Source organism: Astatotilapia calliptera, chromosome 12, assembly GCF_964374335.1.
Source record: "Astatotilapia calliptera chromosome 12, fAstCal68.1, whole genome shotgun sequence".
In the NCBI taxonomy this organism is placed as follows: Eukaryota; Metazoa; Chordata; class Actinopteri; order Cichliformes; family Cichlidae; genus Astatotilapia; species Astatotilapia calliptera.
The window spans coordinates 6818811-6831884 of NC_137433.1; the positions used below are offsets into that span (position 1 = coordinate 6818811).

The following is a 13074-nucleotide window of genomic DNA, read 5'->3' on the forward strand; positions in this document are numbered from 1 at the left end:
AACAGTGCTGTAGCCTCATAGCAATAAAACATCAGGTTTTAAAATACCAGCTAAGAAGCATCAACAGGCAGCTTATACAGCATTTCTCTTCCTAATGAAAGATCAAGTTTCACTGGTATAAACTGTTGGTTGTGTTGATGAAACATTACTAAGGTGTGTAACCTGACAGTTACAGTGTGGCGACAGAGTAGGTTTCCCATTGAAACATAAATCCCCAGCAAGTCTTTGCATTGTGTTTTCAGGGTTTCGAACAAACATCACTTTCTGAGAAAACACATGGTTGTGCTTTAAAAAATAAAAAAATAAAAAAAATCACTTACAAGTCAAATGTCCTCTGACAAACTGTAAAAAGCTCCAGCCAGAAGGTGGTGGTAGAACTGTGGGAAATCCTTTTTGTTTTATGAACTGGAATAAATGAGATGCTTTAATGAACCGAATATTAAAAGTCTGACAACCTGAATGCACAGTTTGTTTTTTTTAATTAAAATTCAAATGTATCTTCAACTTTTTTTGTGCTGAAGCCATCTTGGCTGCGGCTCTGAAGGTAGAGCAGGTTGTATACCAACTGGAACATCTCTGGTTTGATCCGTGGCTGTTCCAGTCTCAATGTGGAAGTTATTGTTAAGCAAGACAACTGCAACTCCAAGTTGCTCCTGATACATCCATCAGTGTGTGTTTAAAAAAAAAAAAAAGTGCTGAGGTAAATGAGGATTGTAGTAACAGAGCGTTGTACATGTAAAGTTCATTTTCTTTATGAACTGTAACATTTTATGCACGAAGTACAATAAAAATAAAGCTTTAAGTTCTTTTTTTTTAAGCTCTAGTTTTAGCTGCAGTGACTGACTTACTGTAATATGATTCTAAAAACACTTATGTGCTTCATTTTCACCTTTGAAGCCATTAAGGGTTTTGCGATCACATGACCTGATTTATGTTTGACCACGTTTCTACATTTTGGTGAGATATCTGTTATCTGTGCGCTTTGGCACCAAATAAAGTTCCTCTGGTTCAGCCGGACAGAATCTAATGTCTTAAACACACAAGGCTGCAGATGTTAGAAGATTAAAGCGGCCGGTGGCTTAAAAAAAAAAAAAAAAAAAAAAGATTTGGCTGAACTGCGCCATGATACAGATCAGCAGGTTTTCTTCTTAACAAATATGGTCAAGTACTGGCAGGCTATAAGCAGCAAGACTTTTACAGATGTTTCGTGTGATGTGCTTAGAGTTTTGGACACAGTTGCCAAGATGCAGTATTTCCATTTGATGCTCTAATATGACCGAATAAACAAAGGGGGGAAACAAACACAAAGTGTGGTTTATGTGCATTAGCATTTTAATTGGACAAAGCAAGAAAACATTGATTACAGTAGCAGAGTCATCAGTTCTCAGGACTAACACCTTTCGAAACAAAAAGGTCTGAAAAGGTCTGTAGGCACTGCCTAATTAAAAAGAGTATCTTGTCAGCTAAAAGAAACCAGCTCTATAAGGCAACAGTTACACAATGTAGGCCTCTCCATCTCTCTGGCAAAAAGAGCAAGTGTAAAGCTGAATACACTCAGATTTGTCTGATATAAAATACTGGCGTTTCAATAGATATTAAAAAAAAAAGAAAAGAAACATCAGAAGTGTCAAACATGTTCACACTTTAACGTTTGAATCGTGTTAAATTTTAAAGTATGCACTGCATAGCAATGCTGTCTTATCCCTGCATGGAAGAGTCGCGTGTTGCACTGTGCCAGTGTCACCTTTGATAGTGCCACTCTGCTACGTACAATGTTCGAGTTAACTGTCGAGTTATCAAAACAAAAAATGAAAAGCAAGCACCCACAGTTAACAGTAGCATTTTACTTACATCGTTTCAAATGAATGGATGGCTATTTACACGTGGCGAAAAAAGTTTTGAGGCTGTCAGAAAGATATGAAGGAGAAATGGAATGCAAAAAAGAAAAGAAAAAAAGAAAAATGCTCTTGGTAGTCAAATTTTTCTGGGAAATCCAAGAGAGGAAAGAACTGTGCAATATTAATCTGCCCTTACAGAGAAACAGCAGTGGCAACAATCCCTGCAATTGTTTTTAATCCAAGAGAAAATTAGAACAAATTTCCATTCCTCAGATAATTAAGGATCATAACTTAGCATGACTCAGTTCCAAAAAAAAGAAAGGAAAAAGAAACCTCTCAGTGGTCGAGAGGAAAGAAGTGAAAATGGAGGCAATCTGTAAAACCCGGGAAAAAAAGAGATTCTCCTTTACAGTTTTATAATTCATTTACAGTTAACTTAAAAATGGTAAGAGCCCTGGTTCATGGACAGTCTTTCCTACCACAAATGGTGTAAATACCTGTGTGGGTCAAACTGCTGCTCCCTGGCTCCTGTTACCTCAGCCCACCCCAAGAAATCCCATTTACATCTCCACAGAAGTCACCCTTCTCATTAGATTCCACATCCCAGTAAAGTCTCAGTCCTGCCACAAAATGGAGGCAGTGTTACACAGCCCCGCAGGGCACCGTACAGCCAGCAAGAGGCTGATGGTTGACAAATCTCCCACCCTGCCCACTTATCAGTGTGTGGGGTATCCTGCGGCTCCCATACCGGGCTGGTTGGCTAGCATACTCCCATTCAATCCCTGTGTAGGCTCCATAACCCCACCGTTACTGATGGCGCTCATGCCAGTCCACCCAGCACTGGCCGGTAAGTGACTGCAAAACAAAAAAAACGAGGTAAAGAAAGACAGAGAGAGAGAGAGAAAAGACAAAATGCCAGCAGGTTAGAAGAGACAAGGCGAAAGGGAGCCAAAAGAATAGTCTGTATTAAAGCTACTGGAATCTGGACAGGCTAGAATGAGAACAAGAAGGCAAACAGAGTTATCAGAGGTTATAAGGGCGGGGGTGGGGATTCAAGCTAGATGAAAACAATAACAAAACAAAAGAAAAAAAAAAGTGGAGGGCTTTTGGTTGGGGTGGGGGGTATCAAAAGGAATTTGATTATACATGGGTGGATAAGCAGACAGAGAGCATACAGGCTAAGTCCAGCAAGCTAAAGATTCCTTGCTAAACCCCCGACCCCCCTCCCAACTGCTGGTAACTACAAACCCTGCTGTAAGCAGCCTACAGACTGATGACAGTGCAAGCACATTCATTTCTCTAAATTTGGCCACAAAGTATAACAAAGTAGCAAGTTCTCACCCGGTTTTCACAGGCTTTCTTTTTACTGCTTCTGTGGTTCAGGCAATAAAACTAAAGGTAAGTTCAGAGTGGAGATTCAGCGTGGAGACGCAGGTTAAAGTTCATCTTCAAATTTCAAGTCAAGAGGTGTAAACCTCTGTCTGAACAAACTGCCCTGAACAGTCAAAACACACTGAGCCCACATCTGCCTGACACTTTAGTGCAGAGTATTTAGAGAGCTGTTCACCACACATGTTAGATTATCAGCAACTTGAGGCCCGTCCTTTATTAATCTTGGGTGCACAAAACATCACTGCACATAAACTGTCCAGATAAAAGCAAAAGAAGGTAACCTGCACATCATATTCGACATTTCCAACATAACAAACAACATCAGTGAGGGGGGAAAAAAAAAAATCAGTGAAATCAAAAAGAAACATGTAAAAAGCTACAACAAAAGATCAAAACAAAAACAAAACATGCAACAACAAAAAAAGGAACAAGTGAAGAATATTGAAGATGTCCGTACACAGAAAGTGAAATGGATTCATCATCGGCGAGCTATCCCAAGAAGAGGATGGCAAGTAAAGAATAAGAAAAAACCCTCAGCTCTGAGCATGTGGGGGGGTTTTTTGCATTTAGTCAATTACATTTTTAAAACAACTCAAAAATTTTACTTTAAGCAGTTTTTCGTATGTCCGATGCTCTGAGCCATTATGGGCTATAAATCAAGTGACAACACATTTTGGAACAAAAGCTTTCAGGTTTTACGATGAACTATGTGCACAGTAACTATACACTGAAACATGATTACCCTCAAATCTTGAGTTCAGATTCTTTTTTTTTTTGGTGGTGGGGGTCTGTTTATTTCTCAATCTTCTGAAGTTGGCAGGCTCGTGAGGGAAGGAGGGAAGAGGTGGGGGGGGGGGCATTGGAAGGCAGAGGGAGGTCATAGCTCCCTCCTGTGGCCAAAGCTGGATCTCACTGGCCTGGTCTTGAACTGATGGTGTTGGAGTAGGAGGAGGCAGAGAAGAGGAGCCCTGTGCTACTTACTTGAAGCCCTGCTGGTTCCAAGCCTGCCCGTAGACACCGTAGGTGGGGACCTGCCACCCATTGGGGACATACTGGCCAATCTGGGGCCCGTTGCCGTACCACTGTCCCCACTGGCCATAAGGCTGGGCTGCAGCAAAGCCCATCTTGTTCTGCTGCAGGGTATAGCACAAAAAAGGATAACTTCAGAATGGTTTAACAGCAGCAGATCCCACAAAGAACCTTGCAGAATCTATTTAACAGTGGCATAGCTGGCATGGCTTTTTATTTGTTAAATTAACCACTTATTTGCATATCAGGTACAATATTAGATAAAGCTGTGAGGTCATTACTGGTGACTTTTTCTTCCTGCTTGGGACTCCTGCAGGTGACCATGTTGCAATAACACAAGCCAATGGGTCACTTGCCCGAGTACATCACAGTATCTTAAATATATCAATTTCATGTACAGGATACTCAATTATCCCCATACTTTTTGTAACACTCACATACCCTCATATAGCAAAAAAGCTGATACTTGAGCTGAACTAGAGCAAGACATACTGCAGCACTATTTGTTTGGTGTTCTTTGCCATACCAAGTCATTATGTAATGCTGTCCCTCTTACTACAGTTCATAGGACCCTTACTTGTGGCACAGGCATCTGCTGCATGGAGTTCATCATGTCTGGGGTCTCTTTACCCCAGTAACATTTGACTATGTGCCCCTCTATAGACGAGCCATTCACAGACACAATGGCATGGGCTGCTGACTCATGGGAGTTAAACCTGGACAAACAGAGGGAGAGAGAGAGAGACTAAGGAAACGCTGAACATCATTTCATAAATATCCACTCAGCAATGATGACCACAATGCATGTGTTTGTTAGCAAACTGAGAGGGGGATAAACCATTAGATTCCTTGGCTATTAATGGCTAAACTACTAATAGTACAGTAGACATCTAACATTCATCATGGACTAGAACTGATACAAATGTGTTGCAGCACAGACCTGTAAACAAAATCTGTAGGTGTATGTGATGCATATACGTCACACCATTAAGACATACTCAGTGTCCACAGCAGTGCTGCTTTTTGCTTCCATTTAGTGCTACTGCTCTTGCAGTACAGTTTATGAACCCACTGGAACAACCCGTTTTATATTTTCTCTTTATGTTAAGTGTTTTGGTGTTTTCCTTCTTAATCATGCTAACTGGTGCACATCAAGTTCCCCTGTTCAGGGCAATAAAGTGAACAGAACAAAGTAAAAATCTGTACTCCAGGCTGCAAAAAGTAATCACAATTACACTTGTCTATCATTATGACCAGGGCCGGGGGATCAAGCTCATTCCAAAGAGTTCATTAACCTTTTCTTTCAGCTGTAAACCTTAGCATCACCGTTTGATCAAGCAAAGAAATGAAGAAGAAAACAGAAAACATCCACATACCTGACAAATGAATATCCTTTGTCAGGAAAAACTCTGACTTCCATGATTTGTCCAAAGGGGGAGAAGGTCTGTCTCATTAGTTGCTCTAAAAGACATAAATAATGAGACTCTTAGAGACCGTTTCTGTAAGGGCTGTGTCCTGATAAAGTAACTGCTACCCAGGATACATGTGGATATGCCACATACAGGTGGTCAGCACATTTATAATCAACAAGCAAAAACTAATAAACAGACTGGGCTATGTAGCTATACTTTACCTTTTCCAGCAGTGAAAAGGTAAAGTATAGTATTTCTATACCTACAGTGTAGTTATAGAGTACATCACATGTCTCTTTCATTGAGGTAAACACGATCTGAAAAGTTTATTTTGGGACAAACTGATGCTTTTCTTTTTTTGTTAAATCTCTGCATTTAAAATGAAGCATGTATGACTATGTTAAACTCACTATGAACTCTAGCAGATGCACTGATGCTTGAGCAGCTTCTTTGAATCTCTCTGCGCTTACTAATAAATATATACTCATTTTAATAATAAAGATTTGACAACCAACAGCAAAAAGCTTTGGCTACCATGGGTAAAGACATTTATGTATTAATTCATAAACTAAATTATGCTTAAAAATTTCCACAAATCAGTAGGACTCCTGAGCAAAACAGTTAAACTCTGAGGTCTATTTATATCAACATATTTGCACTATAGGATTGGGAAAATAAAGAAAGAAATAATTGAAGAGCTCAAGAGCTCACTTTGGCAGCAGACCAGTTCTTGTCTATCACCTACATGATGCTAGCAGCGTTAGCTTGAAAGCTGGGCAGACATTATGCAAGCTTTATTTTACATGTTGGCTCCAAATAAATGTTGAGTTTTAAATTGCCTTCCTCCACAACCAGTGTCTCCTTTGCTCACACAGTGATGGGTTTAATTAGCCTGACACTGAGGAAATCACACAGATCATAACTACTAACTAATTTAATGGCTCATTCGGTTTTGGATAAGGTAAAAATATGCCCTTTTTCAATCTTCTTGCAGTACTGAACATGATGTAAAACCAAAGTTCATACCTAGCAGTGACATTTGTGTATCGTTAAACTCGTATAGGGGTGAGGCGTTTTGGGTTTTTTCCTGCTTTGTTTGAAAGATCATTGACTAATAACGAAAAGCTTAAATATGAGCAGTCATATCCATCTGAATAGCAACAGATCTGCTGTAATTATCATAGTTATGTTGTCAATGGTACTCATATATTTCATTACCCGTCAGTCCTGTGCTGACTCCACCACAATACACAGTGCAGTTACTGGGGCTGGACTGATTCACTACCTCATCAAAAGAGAGATGCTTGGAGTTATCTGGTGAGAAAAGACAAGCTTCTGTTAATGAATCCATCCATCCGTACATATAAGGACACCTGTAAATCTGCATATCTTACAAATCCTGTATAACATACTTTCATGGGTGGTCTTTGGGGCAGGAGGCTTTCTTGTGGCCCAGTTAGTTCGAATCTGTCTGCCTCCTAACCACTGCCCCCCCATGTGCTGAATGGCATTCTCTGCATCCTGGAATGAAGAAAAATAATCTTATTTCATCCACTGGGAGTCTTAACATGAAATCTAAAGTGCACCTCTGCAGAAGCACTGCAAACAAACCAACAAGCAATCTATGTGAAAATGTTAATATACAGAGAGAGAGAGAGAATTCGTAGACACAAAGTGTTTCCGAGCCTCATTAACAGCAATATTAAACTCACATGACGCCTACTTACCCATTTGTTAAAGAAAGACACGAAGCCATAGCCTTTAGATTTCCCTGTAGCCATGTCTTTCACAACACGAGCATCTCTGCAGACAAAAATCACCAAACAGCAGCTTGTCACAAACATTCAGCACAACCAGAAGTCTCTGCTGTAAGAGGACTAGCAGGTCTCTAAATAAGACAATGGGCCCTCTCCTCTGCCTGAGATTTATTTCATTCTTTTCTCAATATATCTAAATGGCAATATGTGTTAACCCAGACTTGATCTTTGATAGTAAACAGTTTGAAACTTACGATATCCTGCCAAATGGACCAAAGGCAGCTTTGACGTCTTCTGTGGTTATTTCTGGGCTGAGGTCGCCAACAAAAACATGAAAATGATCTATTTGGGAGGAAAAATGTGGTTTAGACCCGCTGTGCATTAGGGCTGAACGATATATCGCATTTGCGATAATATCGCGACATGATCAAGTGCAATTTTCTAACCGCAAAGGCTGCGATTATACTGCGATTATATTATACAATTCATGGGCTGCATCCTCCTGAGGCCGCATTTGTAGACCGATTACGTCACAGCGACGCTCCGAAGGCTGTCCAAATTACTACCATATCCCAGAATTCATAGCGCGGCCCAGCCAAACTCCAGTTTCCAGCAATGGCGGCCGCTACTAAGTTTTAAAATTACTCATACTAATCTTTCTGGGTCACAAAATAAACTTTTAACATATTTTCAGGCGAGAAAGTAGTTGTGTAAACATCAAATATCTGCTCGGTTTATCAAGATATCCCATATTTGCAAAAGTGCTTCGACGTTTTCAGAGGCGTCTGCTACCCACCAGCTCGACAGCTAGCCGGGAGCTCGAGGGTTACTGATGCGGCCGAGAACGGCACAACTCCCGGCACATCATTTTCAGATCACCGCGGAGTTTCGCTGCTCGGGTTAAACGTAGTCACTTAGACAACCTAAAAATGTTATTGTTGGGCTTTTTTCAGTGTTTTGTTTGTTCGTGAGTAAATCGGTTTGGCTGAGATTAAAGTTATTAGATTAGATAAAATAAAACTTTATTAATCCCCCGGGTGGGTTCCTCCTTGGTTTTCACACAGCTGACTAAACGTCAAACAGAAAACTTATTAAACAGAAATATGAGACAGTCGAGAATTTACACCAGTGTCTGGTTATATTTTAGATAGCAAGAAGCAGACGGCCGAGTTTATTAAACTCCACCGAGACAGCGGTGACGCTAATCAGAACTAGCCTTCTGATTAGCTAATCAGAAGGCTAGACCGTCCAATTTCACGCCTTTAAACTTTAAAAGCGTGTTTGTGTGTGTGTTTATACAATTGCTATTATGTTTGCACTTTATGTGTAATGTTACTGACTGCAGAGATCAGTAAGATGTGTGTATTTTTTATTTATTAGTTTTATTTATTTAATATTATTTTTTAATTGAATGACTGTCTAGTAGTTCACAGATGTCGAAAAACTGAGTGTGGTAAAGCCACTGATTTTGTTTATGTATATTTCTGCAATCTGCACATTGTACTGACTTTCATTTTAATGTTTACACCAGGGTTCCTTGTCAGCACTTTATGCTCAGATGTTTGTAAGCTAAAAATAAACTATTGTGTATGTTCAAATATACTGTTGTGATTGAAGAAGTTAAATAAAAATGTCAGTCATCAATTCATGCATCACCTCATGTCATCATAACAGAGGTCTGTCTTCCAGGAAAGAACAGTTTAAAATTAATGTAATATAGTATTGGCCATACTATATGATGTATTGCTTGTCTTTGTTTAATAATACAGAAGACAAATACCTTAAAAAATAATCGCATATCGCATCGCAATCGCAATATTGGGGCAAAAAAATCGCAATTAGATTATTTTCCATAATCGTTCAGCCCTACTGTGCATTAGAGTACACACTCTGTTTCAAGCTTTATACTTTCCAAGAACCTTAGTTCCTATTAGAGACCGCTGATTGCTATCAGTTTGTTAACAGAGGAAGGACAAAATAAGCATAAAATCAATCAAAAATGAAATGCTTACGTTCTGCAGTACTTATTCAGCAATATTATCACAGGGACTCTTTTAGTGTGTTCAAGTTCAAAACTTCACTTCTTCATATACAAATAGTTTTACTTACTACTTGTGTCTTTTTTCTGGCTGGTTGGTGTCGTGGCCCAGTTGACTTTAACTTCCTGTGAGAAGAGCGGAGAAAAAAAGAAGGCAGGTGGAGTATGTTTACAATATACAGTAAAACCTGGTAATCTCCAATACACAAGTTAATTAAAAGCCAATTTTAAATTAATTGTTTGTTTTTTTTATTTTAAAGCTGATCTTGACTCCAAATAGGCTTTCAATAACCTTAAGGAAAGCTATGCATTTTTATAAAGCCCGCAATATAACAATGAATGATTAAATGAATGATTTAATATAATATGTTAAATATAAATAAAAATTCAAATAGAATATAATGCATACATCTCATCTAAGCAGACTGGTCGCTCAGCACATCTATTTGACTTCTAGGTTAAAGTCCCAGCACTGAACTCATTACTACACCATTCCTGCACCACTTTAATATTCTTTTATCAGCCCCTGGGGTCTCTTAAATGTTGCCGTTTACAATGTTAATTATTTCCTCTATTGTTCTAGATTGTAGGGCTTTATCAAGTTCCTCTGTTTTAGAACACTGTATTAAATTACTGCACTCTGCTTAAAATATTGAAAGCAGAGAGCTCACACTTAACAAAAGAACTATGTAGATTTCCTCAACATAAAGACTGAGTGGCCTGGTGGAACCAGTTTTCATCATATAAAGAAACTGTCATCAGTTGATCAAGTAGCCACCCCTTGTCATTTAGAATATCTAATCAATATTATATGGAATACAGAAATCCACTAGTTTTTCTTTCATGTTAAAAATAACTTTTTTTTCCTCACATTTTCCACAGCAGCCCACCCATCCCCACTCACCCTGTAGATACGATAGCTTACCTTACCCATTATTTTCCTTCCATTCATAGCTGCCAATGAGGCAGCAGCATGCCTGTGGTCATAGAACTCCACGAAGCAGTACGGATCATTTCCAGCTGTCTGTTAATGGGAAATCAAGACTGATTTTAAGTCAAATATTTAACCACTAGAGAAAATAAAAATCACCTAGTATAGATGGATGTGAAAGGTCCGATATAATGGATTACAAGAAGAAGAAAAAAATGACACACTGGCCGAGACTTCCACAAGCAGCGCCATAACCGCTCACGCCACTGCTGAAAGACAGCCACACCACACTGTATACAGCAGAGACAATAGCACTCACATCGACTATCATTTTACAGCTCTTGCAGGGGCCTATCTGTGTGAAGACCTGCAGAATGAGGGGCTCGGTGACATCCCTGGACAGATTCCCCACATACCTGCAAAAGGAGAGAGATGGGGGAGTTGAGCTTTAGTCAAACAGGAAGTAGCATGCAAACAAAGGCTAGTTAACCAGGCTAGCTTACAACCCACAACAATGAATTATAGCAACATAAAAGCCATAAATGAATTGGAACGAAACATTGTCGGGGACAGTGTGTGCTTTACAAAAACAGTCAGTGATTTCACCCCCTCACTGGAGATGTCCCACGCCGTCTCCACGAGCGTTGACGTGGCTTGTCCGCCAGCTAGCTAAAGATACCGCTAACCGGTTTACGGGCCTCGAGCTAAGTGTCTTGGCAGCTAGACACTTTATAAAATACTATCCTTGTTGTTACATTTTCGCTAAAGTGTTTACACTATCAATAAAACAAAGCGTTTTATTTTAGCTATCATTGCACGCAAAAGGGAGTACTTTCGAAGAACTGACTTGCTAGATGTGTTCGAATGTTTAGGAGGTGCTAGCTAGCATTAGCTAACAATTCACTTTCGTTTGCAAGGAAATTAAGGTTCCGTCTATTTATCCAAATAAACCCAACAAACAAGGAGCTACGTGTGTTGTATTACATCCATGAATTGTAGTATATAATAATAGAAATGAAACACCCTTAATGACGAGGTTTAAAGGCTTTTAATTGAAACAACAACGTGGAAATATTTCGGACGCGCAGCAGTTAGACGAAGCCTTCCCGTTCCAGGGCATAGACAAGGCCGCTGATACTCACAAGGTTCTGGGTTGATCGTCCTCCATCATCAAGGTTCAGTGGTTTCGTCCTGAGATAGCTTTAATCCAGTGACATACAAATGGTTTGTGCTGAACTTAGCGACCCGAACGTAAAGACTAAATCTACTATTTAATAATATATCTGCGGTCGACTCTGCTCTCTCTGGCACACACCGCAGACAGCCTCAGTCTGATGCAAACAATAGGAAGTTGAAGATGGCGGAGGAGCAGCGTCAGCAGCGTCAACCTGCGCGCTGAAATTAAGCCAAAATCAAGCGCTCCTGCTCCCACACACAAAGATGCGCCCCCGCATTTTTATTCTATACGTATGGTTAATACAGGCTTTGAGGAACACATTTTTATTTCTCAGTTCCTGATCATTGCTCAATCCGCTAAAATAAATAGAGCCATCTGGAAATCATATTATGTGAGTAGTAGTCACGATGAAACGTCTAAATATTTTAAAGGGTACATTTGACTGTCAAACATTTTGATCACATTAAAAATGTCTTGAGATTTAATCGCCGTTGTAAAAGAGGCGTGCGCCGCCCGGGAATCGAACCCGGGTCGCAAGAATGGGAATCTTGCATGATACCACTACACCAGCGGCGCTGCTGAAGAGAGGTCCGGGAACGGGATATATGAAGGCTGCTGAATCAGTTGATGTTTATTGAAGGGAGAGGTAAATGTCGTCAATATGATTGAAGACGTTTCGGTAAGTTTGCTTGTCCAAAAAGCAAAAAAAGAGATTAAACCAAGATTGAACAACAGTCAGAATTAGCAGAGTGAGCAGAGCTACTGTAGCTCGGTTTATGGACTTGAATTAGGAGGGATAAGAAAAGTGACAGCAATTGACTGCAATCTGCAATCTACTGACATCTAATGGTGAGATTTTACACGCTGTAACTTTAATAAAAATAGAAAATAATAAGTCACCTCCTCTACAAAGATGACATCAAGGTGTATGCCAAGAGTGAACAAGACATCGATTCACTGATACACACCACCAAGATATACACCAACGACATCAGAATATTGTTCGGACTGGAGAAGTGTAGTCCGATGATAACAAATAGAGGGAAGGTATAGAACTGAGGGGATCGAACTACCAGAAGGCAACATTGCAGACACTGAGGACAGTTACAAGTACCTGGGGATCCCACAGGCAAATGGAAACCACGAAGAGGCCGCTAGGAAGGCTGCAACCACCAAGTACCTGCAGAGGGTCAGGCAAGTCCTGAGGAGTCAGCTGAACAGTAAGAACAAGATCTGGTCTATCAACACCTACGCCCTACCCATGATCAGGTACTCTGCTGGGATAATAAGTTTGCCAAAGGAGGAGATAGAAGCCACTGACATCAAGACAAGGAAAATCCTTACCATGCATGGAGGGTTTCACCCCAAGTCCACCACCCTGAGGCTGTACGCCAAGCGGAAGGAAGGAGGCCGGGGATTAGTGAGTGTCAGCACCACGGTCCAGGAGAGACAAGGAACATCCATGAATACATCCGGAAGATGGCCCCAACTGACCGCATG

The 13074-nt window shown here is 40.2% G+C and overlaps 1 protein-coding gene and 1 non-coding gene across 3 annotated transcripts; both read right to left on the minus strand.

The window, feature by feature from the left end:
• Positions 1-1309: 1309 nt before the first annotated feature.
• Positions 1310-11780, minus strand: LOC113033296 (cytotoxic granule associated RNA binding protein TIA1-like). 2 transcript variants are annotated; one of them, XM_080287534.1, is made up of 12 exons: positions 11540-11780; positions 10717-10813; positions 10392-10490; positions 9538-9592; positions 7683-7770; positions 7399-7474; positions 7084-7192; positions 6890-6985; positions 5636-5720; positions 4837-4975; positions 4212-4360; positions 1310-2693 (listed from the first exon to the last, which is right to left on the minus strand). In XM_080287534.1, the coding sequence occupies exons 1-12, from the start codon at positions 11566-11568 to the stop codon at positions 2555-2557; spliced, it is 1161 nt and encodes a 386-aa protein (XP_080143660.1). In that variant the 5' UTR covers positions 11569-11780; the 3' UTR covers positions 1310-2554. The 2 variants fall into 2 exon arrangements, with proteins under 2 accessions (XP_080143660.1, XP_026042754.1); XM_026186969.2 differs by having other exon boundaries at positions 4212-4363; positions 11540-11776.
• Positions 11781-12079: 299 nt separating this feature from the next.
• On the minus strand, positions 12080-12150 carry trnag-ccc (transfer RNA glycine (anticodon CCC)). Its single transcript has one exon. It is a non-coding gene; the product is annotated as a tRNA-Gly (tRNA).
• Positions 12151-13074: the final 924 nt, after the last annotated feature.

Bases quoted from the DNA above. Each gene is read 5' to 3' on its own strand.
- LOC113033296 (XM_026186969.2), bottom strand. From the start codon at position 11,568: ATGATGGAGGACGATCAACCCAGAACCTT. The intron at 10,814-11,539 runs GTGAGTATCAGC...CTCCTTTTGCAG, and splicing joins GACGATCAACCCAGAACCTT to GTATGTGGGGAATCTGTCCA. The intron at 7,193-7,398 runs GTAAGTAGGCGT...TCTTCATTCCAG, and splicing joins TGTCTTTCTTTAACAAATGG to GATGCAGAGAATGCCATTCA.